The sequence below is a fragment of the Ovis canadensis genome, chromosome 3 (genome assembly GCF_042477335.2).
Source record: "Ovis canadensis isolate MfBH-ARS-UI-01 breed Bighorn chromosome 3, ARS-UI_OviCan_v2, whole genome shotgun sequence".
NCBI classification, from domain to species: Eukaryota; Metazoa; Chordata; class Mammalia; order Artiodactyla; family Bovidae; genus Ovis; species Ovis canadensis.
In genome coordinates this window covers 126783420-126799896 of record NC_091247.1, presented here as the reverse complement: position 1 = coordinate 126799896, position 16477 = coordinate 126783420, and the positions used below count along the sequence as shown (strand labels likewise).

At 36.7% G+C, this 16477-nt stretch overlaps 1 protein-coding gene across 1 annotated transcript in view; it reads left to right on the top strand.

Moving 5' to 3' along the window:
- Positions 1–16242, top strand: part of SLC6A15 (solute carrier family 6 member 15) — a 52585-nt gene extending 36343 nt beyond the window's left edge. The window contains exons 6-12 of the mRNA XM_069584147.1: positions 334–444; positions 3416–3657; positions 3760–3952; positions 4795–4987; positions 7856–8015; positions 13299–13461; positions 14855–16242. Coding sequence (XP_069440248.1) covers positions 334–444; positions 3416–3657; positions 3760–3952; positions 4795–4987; positions 7856–8015; positions 13299–13461; positions 14855–15226 — 1434 coding nt within the window. The 3' untranslated portion in view covers positions 15227–16242. The remainder of the gene's footprint in view (positions 1–333; positions 445–3415; positions 3658–3759; positions 3953–4794; positions 4988–7855; positions 8016–13298; positions 13462–14854) is intronic.
- The last annotated feature ends 235 nt before the right edge of the window (positions 16243–16477 follow it).

The following is a 16477-nucleotide window of genomic DNA, read 5'->3' as shown; positions in this document are numbered from 1 at the left end:
TATTATAAAGGGGTTATTTTCACAGTATGAAGATATAAAGTGAAAGTGTTAGTCACTCAGTTGTGTTGAACTCTTTGCAACTCCATGGACTGCAGCCCACCAGACTCCTGTCCATGGAATTTTCCAGGCAAGAATACTGGAGTGGGTAGCCATTCCCTTCTCCAGGGAATCTTACTGACCCAGGGATCAAATCCAGGTCTCCTGCATTGCAGGCAGATTCCTTATCATCTGAGCCACCAGGAAAGTCCAGTATAGAGCAGCACAAATAATCTTTAAGTATGAGAAAGAATATAGTTGTTAGTGTGTCTCACCTATTTTCGTCTTTCTTTGCAGATCATGTATTTTAGTTCTCTGTTCCCGTATGTGGTACTTATATGCTTCCTAATCAGAGCACTCCTTTTAAATGGTTCAGCTGATGGCATCCGTCACATGTTTACCCCTGAGGTATGTACTGTATTTCCAGTTAAAGCTTGTGATCACAAAAGTTTTATGTTGTTAAAATATTCCCACAGTTAAATTTAAGGGATCATTGTTCAAACCTACGTACAACAATGTGCACTAAGCTATTAAACTGTAACTGTTATGTTAACCAGCCTAGTAAAACCAAGACTTTTAGATATCTATAATTATATCCAACTCTCTCCAATTTTAAATGTCCCACTTTATCCAGAGTAAGTTTCACTATTTAAACTTCAGAAATTCCTCTTTTACAATAAATTAACTTCCCATTTTTACACCAGTACAGTTTAGAATTTATCAATCTTTACACTTCCTCTTCTATTTCAGTGGTTTTTAACCTTTTGTGACATGGACTCCTTTGGGGGAAAACAAACAAACAAACTGATAATAGGATCTCCTTACCAGAAAAAATAATGAACATATTAATTTGCTTAGTGTCTTAGGAGGTTGACAGAATGCCTAAAGTCCATGGACCCAGATTAAGAATGCTGTTGTACTCGAAATCCAGTCTTAGAAAAAATTCAAGGTTTCTTGTTCTGTTTTGAGGTTTTGTATTTTCTCGAATAGTATTTATATTAGTGTGTTTGGGAAGTTCTGTAATTTTTATAAATGCATATGCATTTCAGGAAAATTCCATTAGGTTTCCTAAAAGGCTCAGAACTTAAACTCTGTCATTCAGCTTAGAGCTGACCTCAATGTAGGGCTCATTGAGACTTGTCATGTTGGTTTGATAGGAAACAGTCAGAAACATATTTGAGGTGCATGTAGATTTTGGATATTCACTGAAATGAAATCATACTTCAATTAGCGTGCTAACACTATCATAATCAGACAATGAGTTATAAAGACACAATCTCAGTTTGGTTCAGAAATTGGAAGTTGTCTGAGGGATGACTGTACCACGCATCGTGCTGAGAGACTTGGGGATAAGATTTTAGCCTCCCTGAAACCGGCACTCCTGGCAGCTGCCGTGGTACTGTGAAAAAGAGGCTGTGTTTTTTGAGTATCTGGTTCCAAGTGGGGTTCTGTTCATTCTCAAGTAGCAAAAATGTTGACATTGTGATCTGCTTCTCTTCTATTGTTCAAAAGTCCTGTAGGGTTGTTGGAATTTCTCAGCGAATAATTAGTTCACATTTATGAATTTCAGCTATATTATCATTTAAATGAGCCACAAATGGGCCATACTTAGTGACCACAAATATTTATTTTTTTACAATATAGAGAAAAAAAAAGTTTTCTGAGTTTAAAACAACTAGCTTTGGTGTGGATTCCTGGAATATTGCGTTTCTCTAAGTTGGTAATTTGTGACATGACTCTAAATATTTGATTTAAATAGATATTTTAGAATCTAGATACTTGAATATGACACTTTTACATGGTCCCCATGTTTAAAATTGCAATACTTGGTTAACATTTTAAACCAGAACTGGAAATAACTATTAAAATAAGTGAATTACTTCTTCAGCTTACTTTGGACTATTGATAAGATTGGTATTAGGCCATTGTAGGATGTGACAGTTAATATAATAACAATAAAAAGTTGTCAATTTCCTTTAAATTTAAGTTGTTTATGTAAGGGAGAAAGTACCTAAGTACACAAAATATTCTCAGTGAACGGAGACTCAGTTTCTGAATTGGCAATAATCAGAATGTCTTTAGTAAATAGGGATTGTCTGCCATCTAGTGGGAAAAGTAGAGATAGACAGTTGAATGAGTTCGGTTTTCATTTGCTGATTGCGTCCAACTCTTTGAGACCTCGTGAACTGCAGCATGCCAGGCTTCCCTGTCCTTCACTATCCCCAGGAATTTGCTCATGACCGTTGAGTCAGTAATGCCATTCAACAATTTCATCCTCTGTCACCCCCTTCTCCTCCTGTCCTCAGTCTTTCCCAGCATCAGGGTCTTTTCCAATGCTTATCAGCGTAGCTGTTACTATAGTCCATATGTTAGCAGTTATTGAGGACTCAGTGAGGTAGGCAATGTGATGAGCAGTATTTACATGCTTTGTTACTCTCGTCTTTCAGTTGAGAATAAACTCAGAGTGAACAGGCCACTTACCCTAGGATGCTCTATTTTTAGATTATTAAATGACTGTCTATGGAAGTCATGTTCTTAACCACATCTGGCTTTGTTTCCAATAAAGGCAATTTCATTGCAAAGGTGAAAACAGATAAAATACCAATTTAAGTACTACTATTACTGAAATCAAATTTAACTGTTTATTGAGGTCTTTGCCCACTATGGCTAATATTAATTGTTCCATTTAAAAGGTTTAGTTACATACAGTGATAATTGTTTAAGAAGTAAAGCAGAGTTACTTGAAAAATATGTTCAGCACAGATTCCAAACTTAAAAACTTTGGATCTGAAACCATCTTTAGAGATTATATGGTTGAATTACTTCAATTTTCAAAGGAAAAGCTTTCAGGAAACTATTAAATGAAACAATAATATCTATGTGAATATGCAAAGTACAAATAGTTAACTCTACCCAGCTTATAATTATTACCTGGTTTGGCTGTTAGACTTCACCAGAAAACACAAAACTTAGGGCATTACTTAAATAAAGTTTATAACTTTCATGGCTAACTGGTTTATGTTGCTTTGGAAAGAAAACAAAGACATAGATAGAAATAAGTGAAGATAGTTCATTTCTCCCTCAAATAGTCCTTTGCTTTGTCCTAAAGATATTTAAAATTTCCCATATGATTTTTTTCTCCATGTAAGTAACATCTCCGTCTAAAGGTTCTAAAGTCTATGGCCTTTCTTATTCATTTTCCTTGTATAATTCCTCAATGAAAAATGTGTTCTTTCTCCTTAAGAACAGATAATTCTCTGTTTTGAATTATCTTTGGGTGTGTGTCATTATGATATATTTAAACAACAGGATCAATTCCTTTAGATTATTGAGAAATAATATTTTGCAGCTGACTTCTGTTCTGTTTAATTTTAAACAGCTTGAAATCATGCTGGAGCCGAAGGTGTGGAGAGAAGCTGCAGCTCAGGTGTTCTTTGCCTTAGGTCTGGGATTCGGTGGCGTCATCGCCTTTTCAAGCTACAACAAGAGAGACAACAACTGCCACTTTGATGCTGTCCTGGTGTCTTTCATCAATTTTTTTACTTCTATCCTGGCAACACTGGTGGTGTTTGCAGTTCTGGGCTTCAAAGCAAATGTCATAAATGAGAAATGCATTGCAGAGTATGGTTGTTAATTTCCTTTACAGTTTATGGCATAATTGTATTTGAAAAAAATCTCCATCCCAAACCCACAACTGTTTATTAATGCTGTTTTACTTTTCAGAAATTCGGAAATGATCATAAAACTTGTGAAAATGGGAAACATTAGTCAAGATATTATTCCCCATCATATCAACTTTTCAGCTATTACTGCAGAAGATTATGACTTAGTTTATGACATCATTCAAAAAGTGAAAGAAGAAGAGTTTCCTGAGCTTCATCTTAACGCCTGTCAAATTGAAGATGAGCTCAATAAAGTTAGTAGTCTATGTTTAAGCACTAAAACAGTTCTCATTAACTTAAAATATGCCTTACCCAGAAGACTTCTTTTAGGAAAAGGACCTTTAAAATGCCCGTGGAAGAGCATGCTGTTTCAAAAATTCATCTTTATTTCAGAGAGCATATTTTCTTAAATCAGAAAGGTTTGCTTTACTTTAAAAAGTAGTTTCACTGATGAAGCCATAATAATTTAAAATATGAATAGAAATAAGGTGATTTTCACATAGAAAATGAAATTAGATACATTATGATGACCATTTACATATTGTATAACTGTTTGGACACATGAATGATATCTCCCATCTCACTAGTTACGTTTGTTAAGTCATGATTAAGTCCTTTTTCTAGCCACTGCTGTATACTTGAATAAACATGATATAGGGGAATGTGAATAAATAGCTTTGCATAAATTGTCACCTTCTCTTTACTTTGCCAAAAAGGAAAATATAATGAAGAAATTGGCCATTGATCACTTCTTTAAGATAGCTAAATGTACCCAAGACTAACCATAAAGAATTGTGTGCAGGAAGTTACAGATGAAGCCATCATTAACACAACAATCTTAAACTCCATAAGGAAAGATTTATGTACTAACTTACTCTTAAATTTTTAAATTTTGGCTCTATCCGTGGTCTTTATGAGATAACATCATCACCCTGAATTTTGTTTAGAGGCACATTTCTTAGGAGACAACATGATGATATTAGTGTGCTTATTTCCAGTAACTGCCCCGCATATTCAGAGTTTCCCTGCCTTTTCATATACATAGCCAGCGCTGCACGTGGTTCCGACTAATGTGGCTATTCTGTATATCTTACAGGCTGTTCAGGGGACTGGTTTAGCTTTTATTGCCTTTACAGAAGCGATGACACATTTCCCTGCATCTCCCTTCTGGTCAGTGATGTTCTTCCTCATGCTGGTAAACCTAGGGCTTGGCAGCATGTTTGGAACCATTGAAGGGATCATCACACCCGTTGTGGACACTTTTAAAGTGAGGAAAGAAATCCTCACCGGTGAGTTTTTATGTATTTGACTTTTCATTGAACTGACGGCAGGCCATTTTACTCTTGGTGGCTGATCAGAGATGGAAGTAGGAAAAGGGTTTATTTTTAAAGTCCACTTATTAATATGTTTCAGAAGTATTTGTTACTTAGGGATTTATGTAATAGGCAAATGAAACAATGTAGATCATATTAATTATTATTGATTACTTATTAGTTATCATTTATTATATTGCTCTTTATTCGTAGTAATGTCATTATCAATTGCTGGTACTAGAACAAAGTCAAAGAATGTTCATGTATAATTTTGTATTCAAGTCAAATAATTCTATAAAAAAAAGTCCAGATCATTGGATTTTTCAAAAGTGTATAGCTGACATTGACAAGCCTAAATTTAGTTTCCATTTGAAATAGCAATTGTAGCCTGATAGAAGCTAATATATCTAGGAAGGAAAGATAAGAACACGATTTATCAATATTGACGGTTGTTAATAAGTCCAATCTGCAAACAGTTATTAAAGTACTGGCTGTGTATTGCATCGTCCTGGCATTTGAAGGATACCAAGGATGTAAGAGAAATTACAGGAGAGATGCAGACATATAGGAGAACCTCTCCTCTAATTATCAGAATAGGACTGATAATTAAAATCAACATGGGTAGATAAAACTTGTATCATGTAATATACTGACCGCATGATAAAGACTTTACATGTTCTGCGAATTAAGAAGCAGCAGAGATCATCTAAATATATGAGGGCACTATCAGCAGAAGGCATGGAAATTGACTGAGAAAAGGCAAGGGTCTTCTCAGGGGTCAGAGGATAGTTTTAGTTAGTAAGCACACCCAAACAGAGAGAAAGGAAGCAGCAAGGAAGCGGCCAGACCAGAGTGCAGCAACAGTGTTGGTAAGTGACGCGAAAATTAATTGGGGAAAAATATACAGATGATCTTGCATGCTGGCCAGTGGTGCACAGGCTCCTCCCCAGGCTGTGTTGTTAGCTCTGAAAGATTCGGTAGTCATTTACGTGTCAATAACGTTCCAATGCATATGTACCCTTATCACTCAGTGCTCTGCTTAGTGTGAGTCTAAACAATTTCAGCAGTTTGTCAGATACTTACATCTAGATTTCTTTAATTCAGTTGGATATAAATGAGAAATGTCTCTTCCTTTTCCCCAAAGGCACGCTCTGCTTCTGCAGTTTCTATTTATTTTAAGGCTATCAATATCCTCTGACATGCAGACTAAATAACTGTCATCTTGGCTGCTTTCCTCATCTTGCCCTGTATCTCAACACTCCTGATATAAGAGGGCTTGCAAAATTAAGGGAACAGCAACAGTGTGTGTGTGTGTGTGTGTGTGTGGCGGGGGGCGGGGGGGGTGGTGGACATACATGGGAGTATTTGCCAACTCCTAGTGGAAGGTTTAGTAGATCAGAGTAAAGAGGAATATACTCTCTACTCCCTTTACCTGCACTTGGGGATCATACTTTTACTTCAGGTCACTTACTTTGAGGAAATGTTCCCCCATCACGTTTGTCGAATGGTTTTGTTTGCTTTGATATGACAGTAGGACTTAGATCTAAGTTACGTATTGTCTGTTCCTCTCACCTCGTCAGCAAAGCTCTCGGTGTCTGTAGCACCTAGAGTACACTTTCTTCCTGCTTATACTATGATGCAATTACGCAAGAGTAAGTGTAATACAGGCCATGGTTCAAATCTAAGCTCTGCTACTTCCATCCTGAGACTTTGAGTATGATTTGCTGTGACAAGCATTTAAATATTTCAATATGTGTTAGACTCCAAGTGAATGCTCTTAATGCTTTTCCTTTTCTACCTGATGTGTTTATATATAATATTTACTTACGGATGATGTAAGTCATACCACTAGCCTAGCACTCACAAGATGAATGAAATGGCTTAATTTAACCCATACGTATTGAGATTGCTCGGGAGCCTCCATTGGATGGGACCCAGGGATGCCTGTTTTCTCTCCTTCTGAACTGCCTCCACCTGCCCCACTTCTGTTATTTTTACTCACGTCTGCTATTAGGGAGTTGAGAAAAACAGCCTAGTCATCTCTTATTTTTGAGGGCTTCTCTACTAACATGCATGAGAGAATAAAGAGTCTAACAAAACTATGTGAATAGTATATGGACTCTAGAATTCTCTCTAAATTTCTATGGTAATGGTATCCGGTTGGAAGTTTCTGCATCTTTGTGCACTCCTACAGAAACTCCTTTTAGACTGTTCTTAATTAATTGGAGAATCTGGTTGGCCAACCCTGTCCTAACTGTATTTCCAACTCATCTGCCCAGGCAATATCGAGGTAGAGTATGGGTTACTGCTAAGGGGTCAAACTTTTTTTTTTCAGTTATGCTTTAACAATAATCATATTTCAGTAAAATATAAAAATATATGTTATCATAGTCTTATAAGGCACATTCATCTCATGATTAATTTGAAATTTCAGTATTGCTTCCAAAACTAGAAAACATTATTAAAAGTAGAAATGACCTATGAACATTTGCTGCCTGAAAAGGTCACTTTTCTGTTAATAATGAGACATGGATATGGAGATTTATACTATTATTATCTTCTCTGTTTTGCCTCATTTGTTATTTGGATTTGGTACATACATTTCCACAGACTCAAGGAGATGAATTGAGTTACTGTCCTACAGTGAATTCCTATTAAATCCAGGGCTATATTCAGGTAACTAATTCCCAATATATTCCATGGTATCAGGAAAAGTATCCTATTCATATTATTGACAACTTATAAAAAGTAGAAACAAAGTGCATATAATAATTTATAATGCAGCTTAAAAGACTTGACTCTGACAAGGTCTTTTTTTTTTTTTCCATTATTCCTTTTGTTCAGTTATCTGCTGTCTTTTGGCATTTTGTATTGGCCTGATATTTGTGCAGCGCTCTGGAAACTACTTTGTTACAATGTTTGATGACTATTCTGCAACCCTGCCTCTGCTAATTGTCGTCATTTTGGAGAATATTGCCGTATCCTTTGTTTATGGCATAGATAAGTAAGTATATTCTCTTATGCTTCCATTTTACATCTCTGCTTTGGAAAGACTAATTGTTAATATGTATCTCACTTAGAAGAGGAGAAAAATGACTGCAGGGAAAAATTCCTTGCTACGAAAATCAAATCTTATGCAGGCTCTTCTCCATTCAACAGTTTTAACAAAGTACATCTCCTTATTAGGTGATGAGATAGAATGGCGTAGATGGTAATGAGGTTTAGGATTCTGGAGCTTTGATTTAATTCTGGTTATCAAATTGGAACTTCCAAGAGCTTGTGTGTATTGACTAAGTTCCAAGAATCTTGTTAAGTTGTTTTGAGCCATTGTTCTCTCCATTTCACACATAAGAAAATGCAGGCTTAGTGAGACACCAAGTGACTTGGTCATCACACACCTGAACAGAGGCAGAGCTGGGATTTATAGCTGTTTTTGTGCTGTGCTGTGTTTAGTCACTCAGTTGTGTCCAACTCTTTGTGACCCCATGGACTACAGCCCACCAGGCTCCTCTGTCCATGGGGATTCTCCAGGCAAGAGTACTGGAGTGGGTTGCCATGCCCTCCTCCAGGGGATCTGCCCAACCCAGGGGATTGAACCCAGGTGTCCTGCACTGCAGGCGGATCCTTTACCGTGTGAGCCACCACAAAAGCCCATTTTTACTTAACTCTAAAGTCTGTACTTCTAATTATGTTGCCAAACTTTTTTACAAGAGGGATTTTATTTTGTTATGCAATAAAATGCCTTATTTTTATCATGTTACACAATGTTTTGTGTAGCAGGACCATTTTGGGAAGATATATATATATATATACATGTATCTCACTGGTTCAAGATATATATACCATTCACTATACATAATATATTTATGGAGTCATGACTTGAATTCACTAGATGCCTGAATCTTTTAATTATATACCTGCTTGGTCTGAAAACTATATAAACTTGTATGCAGTGAAGCATTAGAGTAATCTCAGAAGAAAAAGATTTCTGGAGACCTTGTCCAATATTGTTTAAGTTTGTTGTCTCCAGATAGCACGTATGGATTAAGGCAGTAAGACCATCAAGCTTATTAAAGGTTTCTCTGATGCAGGAATAAATTCACTGAATGAGGACCAGAGTCCTCTTCAACAACATAAAGAACATTATTATACTGAGTGAGCTTTGTGACAAAACTTAGAGAATATTTTATTACTCTAAAGAGCTCCAGGCAAGGAAAGGTAGGAAAACTTAACATTTAATGATCATGTACTAAATAGCAATAGTAGTAATAGCTGTATATTGTTTAGTTGCTAAGCTGTCTCTGACTCTCGTGACTCCGTGGAGTATTACTACATCAAAATAAAATGGCTGCACAGCCAAAGAAAAGATTAAGAAAATAAAAAGGCAACCTATTAAATGAGAAAAATATTTGCAAATCAAATATCTAATAAGGGGTTAATATCCACAATGTATAAGGACTTATAACACAGTAGCAAAAAAAAAAAGTCAATTAAGCCATGGACAAAGGACCTGAATTTTTCCAAAGAATCCATACAGATGATCAACAGATACACGAAAAGTTGTCGACATCCCTAATCATCAGGGGAGTGCCGTATGCATTGTCTTAATCCTCGTAACAGTATTCTGTGGTAACTAATATTGCTCCTATCACAGATGTGAAATTGGCCCGCCTTGTATAGGAGGACACAGTATCTTAGTTGTAGAGCCAGGACTTTTAACTTTAATTTCAAAACGAGATATTTCTATAGTCTACTGAGCTACCCCCAACTCCTCACCCACACTGTGTTGGAATTTGGTATTGTTATTGGGCTGATCTGTGGATCAGTAGGATCATAATTTAGTTTTCCATTTAGACTGTTCATCATTTATAATAGGCATAGTGGTAAATATTTCTTTTTAGTAGTTCCTAAATAATAATCATTGTAACAACAAGAGGAATAATACTACTAATGATACTTGCATCTATAAATTTCTGCTGTTTGTAGGATAGTATGCTTTGCATATGTTGTCTATGAGCCTATAACAATAACTCTCCAAGATGGGTATTATCTTTCTTGAGAATGGCAAAAATGAAGTTCAGAAGTACTAAGACATACATTTAGAAATTATGGAGGTATGATTTGAAACCAGATCTGTTGGTCTCTAAAGCTCATATCTTGTCCAAGAAGCACAATTGGAATTCTATTGTTTAAAACGCTCTTATTTAATTACTTTTCCCGCCTCTAAATGTCTGCAGGAATATTATGTTCCTCCTGTTCACCTTCAGTGGTGTCCTGAGCTCAGTTCTGCTCTGTCATCTGCCATGTTTACCTAAATTTCCAGAGACAGGGTTGAGAGAAAGAAGCCTTCCAAAACCTAAATGTTTGAGATAGCAAATTCAAATGCAGAAAAAGAAACATTGTATGGGCTTCCCTGTAGCTCAGTTGGTAAAGAATCTGCCTGCACTACAGGAAACCTGGGTTTGATCCCTGGGGTAAGAGATTTAGGAAGAAATATGATTGAGAGAAAATGAGAAGGAAGCTCCTATGATGCTGAAAGTGATGGCTGCATAGATTGCATTTCCCTGTTTCCTTTTTAAAACGAAGGAGAAAAAGAATGGCTAGAAGGCCAAACCAAATACCCATGGACACTGGAAAGAAGATATTCCTGTGAACCCTCAAATATGAAAGGTTGGGACAAACCGCTGGCAGCCACAGAACCTGTGCGGTGTCATATCCGTGTGGGTGATGGTAGCGGATACAGAGCTGGGCCTCGGACAGCTCTCTACTCACCCCCAGGTCCTCCCTGCAATGTGTGGTAGGCTGATTAACCTGAAGATAGTGAGCTAACCTGGGAGAAGTAGTATCTTTGGCCTCATTTAGCAGATTGCAGAGGAATCCAAATGCAACAAGATCATCAGTGTTGGAACAATATGGTCTCTAAAATCTTGAAGTGAACAACCCAAAGTTCTCTTCCAAGATAAAGCTCTGCACTGTGAGCAGAGTGGTGGGAGCAAAACCTGAGCTGAGCAGGAGATGGGTAGTGGAGGTGTTGGAAAAGGAAGTCCAAGTAAATATGAGAAAGAGAGCAGAGGTTAGAAAAAAAAAAACTGAGAAACTATGAGGCCACCTTTTTTGATTACTTTGCAAAAATAGAGAGGAGGGGCTTGGCACTGAAGACCCAAATGCAGCGAAAAATAAGCAAATACGTTTTTTTAAAAAATAAAGAAGCAATGCCCATGCACACCCTGCAACTAGTAGTCTCCGCTTGCCACAACTGGAGAAAAGTCCGTGCGGCACTGAAGACCCAAATGCAACCAAAAATAAGTAAATAAAAAAAAAAAAAAAGAAGCAATGCCCATGTATCCTTCCTTTTCCAAAATTCAGGAAATCTTATTTCACTTAAGTGTGGTTAAATCATAAACAAAAGTCATTAAAAAGAAGCAGAGAGGAGCAGAATAATATCCCTTCAGATAACAAATCCACACAAGCAAAACAGATGGAAAACTAATCATATTTCAAAATGAAGTTGAAATAATGTTGAAAAATGATAGAAGCCACAAAAGAATAGCATTTGGCAGTTATTTTAAAATTGAGAAATATAATAATTAGAGACAAGGGAGATTTGAAAACAGAGGTGATAGAACTCAGGAAATAATTGCATATAACAGAAAAATCAATTAATAAATGAAGTCAAATTTTAAAAAAACAATGAGTACAATATATATCTCCTCGAGAATTAGAAGCTAGAAAGGAGGAATAATTTTTAAAATCAAACATAAATCACCAAGGATAAGAAAATGAAACAGCAGTCAAGCAAAGATGATTCAATATTTGTACAATGAGGACCTCTAAACGCAGTGGCTGGAAAATAACTCTAAAAACTATAATTAAAGAAACATGCTGAAGCAAATAACTTGAGTGTTGAAAGGGCAATGATATAGTTGGAAAAAACAGACATAAAGGCTGACACCAAGACAAACCTAGGATGTTACTTGGAGACAAACCAAAAAAAAAAAAAAAAAGCATGCATGCAGGTAAAAAACAGTACGAAACAAATTATTTACAATAGAAAAATCTGATAGCAAAATTTTTGTAACAATCTTACATAGATATATTTATGATTTTCAAAGAAAGAAAATATAAACTACAGATTTTAAATTCAGCTGACCTGACATTCAAATATAGTGATCACAGATAATTTTAAACATGCAAGAAAATTAGGGAATATAGTCACTGTGATCCCTTTTTGAAGAATCTGCGGGAGAACTAGCTTTAGACAACCAAAAAGTCTACAGAAACATTAGTACAAGACTGGTGGATGGGCAGTACATATTTTATCTCGAGTTACATATTAAGGGATATAAACCAGTATGTAACGGTGACATGCTCCTGACAGTGTTAACATCATACAGCTGTCAAGTGTGAGTAGGCAGAAGTCCTTGGTGGTTCGGTGGTTGGGACTTAGTGCTGTCACTTCTGGGGCCCTGTGTTTGATCCCTGTTCTGAGAACTAAGATCCCACGAGTCATGCAGCCAAAAAAGAAAAAGAAAAAAAAAAAAAAGCAAGTCTTATTTCAGGTAAATAATGTATCAATAACTTGACTTTAAAAAGCAGACACATAAGTCTAATCATTACTCAGTCTAAGAGCTAATTCACAGGAAATAGGAGGATGAGATGCGCTTGCAAAGCCAACAGTGTGGGGATGCAATTATTAACAGCAAAATCTAAACTGTGGGAGACTATGGGACAGAGTGCCCAACTCATTCAAAAAGAGAATGACAGAAATGATACAGAGATTAGGAGGCACTTAGCAGAGGTGAAAAAAGGACTTCAGAAAAAAATAAAAAATCAAAGAATCATAATGTGTGGACCCTCTTTCAATCAAAGGACACCAGACTGAAAACAGAAATGAGAGTTTGGATCAGTTGGATTGGATGATGTGAGTTAATTATCTCTAAATAGAGAGAGAGAGAGAGAGAAACAAGGAAATTTTAATGTATTGCAAATATTGTGTTCATAGCATGGAAGGTCATCAGTTGGAGGAGACTTCCCAATAATTGGCTTAAGGGGACTTCCTCCAAATAAAAAGTACAGTACACTGGTTCCATTTTACATTATAAATGTTCTTAATTGATAAGTCATCTTCAGTATTACTTTTAGATTCAGTATAAATTGTCATAGGGTATCATGTTTAACCTTGGTCAAACCATTGATACAATGCACATTTTAAAGGACATTTAATTTATCATATTTTGATATAGATACCTTAACTTGGGGAATAATTAAATTATTTCTTTCTATTTAGGTTTATGGAGGACCTAAAGGATATGCTGGGCTTTGCTCCCAATAGATATTACTACTATATGTGGAAATATATATCTCCTCTAATGCTGTTATCACTGCTAATCGCTAGCATTGTGAATATGGGATTAAGTCCTCCTGGCTATAATGCATGGATGGAAGATAAGGTAAAAAAAAAAAAAAGGAAGAAAGTCAGATAAAAGATTACACAAAATATCATTTTAAAGGTTTTTGGCTTTCACTTTTTTCAGTATAGTTTGCTGTTTAATGGGTGGTAGTGCTTTTATGCAGCAATCTTTAAGATTTATGTTTTGTTTGACCCCAAATATGTATTTTTTTTATTTTTAGTGAATATTCTTAGTACATAAGAAACATTGACTTGGACCTCATTAAAGTAATTTTATCCACATCACCATAGATGGACTCATAATTATTTAGGCTTTTGACACTAGAGAACATACTGATCAAACTACCAGAAATAATTTTTCCTGCATAAATTTATGAAATCATATCTGAGACACTCTATACCAATGAAAATATGCATCAACCATGTAAACGTAATTTAAATAAATATTGAAGTAGATTTTTGCTTTAACTGCCTTCTATTAGCCGTGAATATTCAGTTTCTGTTCTCAAGCTGCTATATATCTTGTAATGCAGCCACAAGATATATATTATCTATTAGAAAATCAGAATGCTTAATTTTTAGAGCTACCCCTGATCTTTATTCTGTGGTCACTAATTCTATATAACAACAACTAAATTCATGACTATTCTAAAAAAATAAGTCTGCTATCCTTTATCAAAACCCTTGGGGACAACTGTAGTTCAAAATTTAATTTCAGATTCTAGAAAGGTAATGTGGAAAAGGAAATGGCAACCCACTCCAGTATTCTTGTCTAGAGAATGCTGTGGACAGAGGAGCCTGGTGGGCTGCTGTCCATGGGGTCTCACAGGGTCAGACACGACTGAAGTGACTTAGAATGCATGCATGCATTGGAAAAGGAAATGGCAACCCACTCCAGTGTTCTTGCCCGGAGAATCCCAGGGATGGAGGAGCCTGGCGGGCTGCCGTCCATGGGGTCGCACAGAGTCGGACACGACTGAAGCGACTTAGCAGCAGCAGCAGAAAGGTGATGTGCCACAAATAACAGGTGTCCATTGCTTAGTAACAATGACCCAAAACTTAATGACTAAAACCAGTGCTGACTTATTATTTCTTAGGGTTCTGTGGATAAGCTGGACGATTCTGCTCTGGGTCTTGTTTGAGTCAACTCATGCAGTTGACTGAACTTGGAGAGCTGGGCTCTGTGTGAGCTTTCATTCTTGACTTCTTCCAGGCATTATGGGCTCAGGGCAGCATCTAAGACAGAGGCAGAAATCGTCAGGCTTTTAAGGCTTTGCCTTGGAAGTTGCTTACTGTCACTTTCACAGCGATTTATTAATTAGTCACAAGACTAGCCCAGGTTCTTTGCTTATAAACCTGAGATAAATATAATTTTTTTTCATTTCCCTGCAGAGAATGCTAGATGATTAATAATTATCTTTTGACTTTAACAGGCATCTGAGAAATTTCTGAGCTACCCAACGTGGGGGATGGTCATCTGTATCTCTCTGATGGTCCTGGCAGTATTGCCCATCCCAGTTGTCTTCATCATCCGCCGCTGCAACCTGATAGATGATAGTTCTGGTAATTTAGCATCTGTGACCTATAAGAGAGGAAGGGTCCTGAAGGAGCCCATAAACTTAGAGGGAGATGATGCAAGCCTCATTCATGGCAAGATATCAAGCGAGATGTCCTCTCCAAATTTCGGTAAAAATATTTATCGAAAACAAAGTGGATCGCCAACTCTGGATACAGCTCCCAACGGACGCTATGGGATAGGGTACTTGATGGCCGACATGCCAGACATGCCGGAATCTGACTTGTAGCTGGAGGTCGGGGGCAGGGGGTGCAGAAATCAGTGAGGGTTATTTGGTTCATTTTTATTAATGAACATTGGCTCTACTAAGAGAAGCGTCAGACTTCCCTTATCAGAGGGTGATCTCAGGTGTTCCGTGGCTGTGATCTTTAATCCTAATGGTAAAGGTAAATTTAGCTTGATCATTCCTTTGGATTCTTCGGTTTACATTTGAGCAGAAAGAGTCACAGACAAAGTGTACAATAACTGACTGAGGTCCACATTGGTTGGAAGTTTTAAAAACACTTCTGGCATTTGTCTTTTCCAGGGATTCCTCTCTCTATAAAAACAGGTGTTACCTCAGTTTCTAACGATTTCTGGCTATCATGCTATGGGCAACTCAAAAATGGTATACTTCAAAATGGATTAACTTTGCCTTCAGGGTAACCCCCAGGATTAAAATGAACAGTTCTGTAAGCTGGTGCCGCTCAGCACACTTCCATGAACATATCGTGTAGATAGGCTGCACTTATTTTGGTAGCATTGATACCTTCTTAGGCTATTAGTTGAAGAAAACTGCAAAGTATTTTCTTATGTAATAGCTGTATAGAGCAATAGTATCAAAGAATAAGAAGGCACGGATGCTGGGATGAAAGGTGAAATTCAGAAGTGACTGGGGATCATGTGTGTGATGGCTATATATTTTGTGTACAATACATGTGTATGAAAGTGATCTAAGAATGAGTCACTCAGCACTCTCAAGGATTATGCTGATTCTGCGTTTTTCTATGCCGTGTGCCTAAAAACCTACTTGATATTTATTGTGGTTTCAAGATTACTCATAGTATATTTCTATAATATACTTGCAGTGTATATAGCTGTATATTAGTACTCTAAGTACTGATTTGAAAACTTGAAGCAAGATGGCATTTTATTTCATATCTTTCTGTTTTGCTTCTGTTTTATGCAAATACAAATCCTTTTTTAAGTGATTGTTAAAATTGTATGGCATTACATTTTAAGCAACAAATAAAGTTCCAAAAATGATGTTTGTTTCCCTCATTGATCTTTCTTGTGCTACCTGAATGGGATTGTCTTGCACCTGTCAGTGCTCAGGCTTTTCATAATAATTAATCATCACATTCCAAGAGGGATTAATAGATTGACTAACAGAGTTACCACCACTTTAGGGACAAAAGAAAAGGAGAGTATTATGGCTAAATGGTGTTCTAATGTAGTTTCACGGGCTTCCCAGGAGGCTCAGTGGTAAAGAATTCACCTG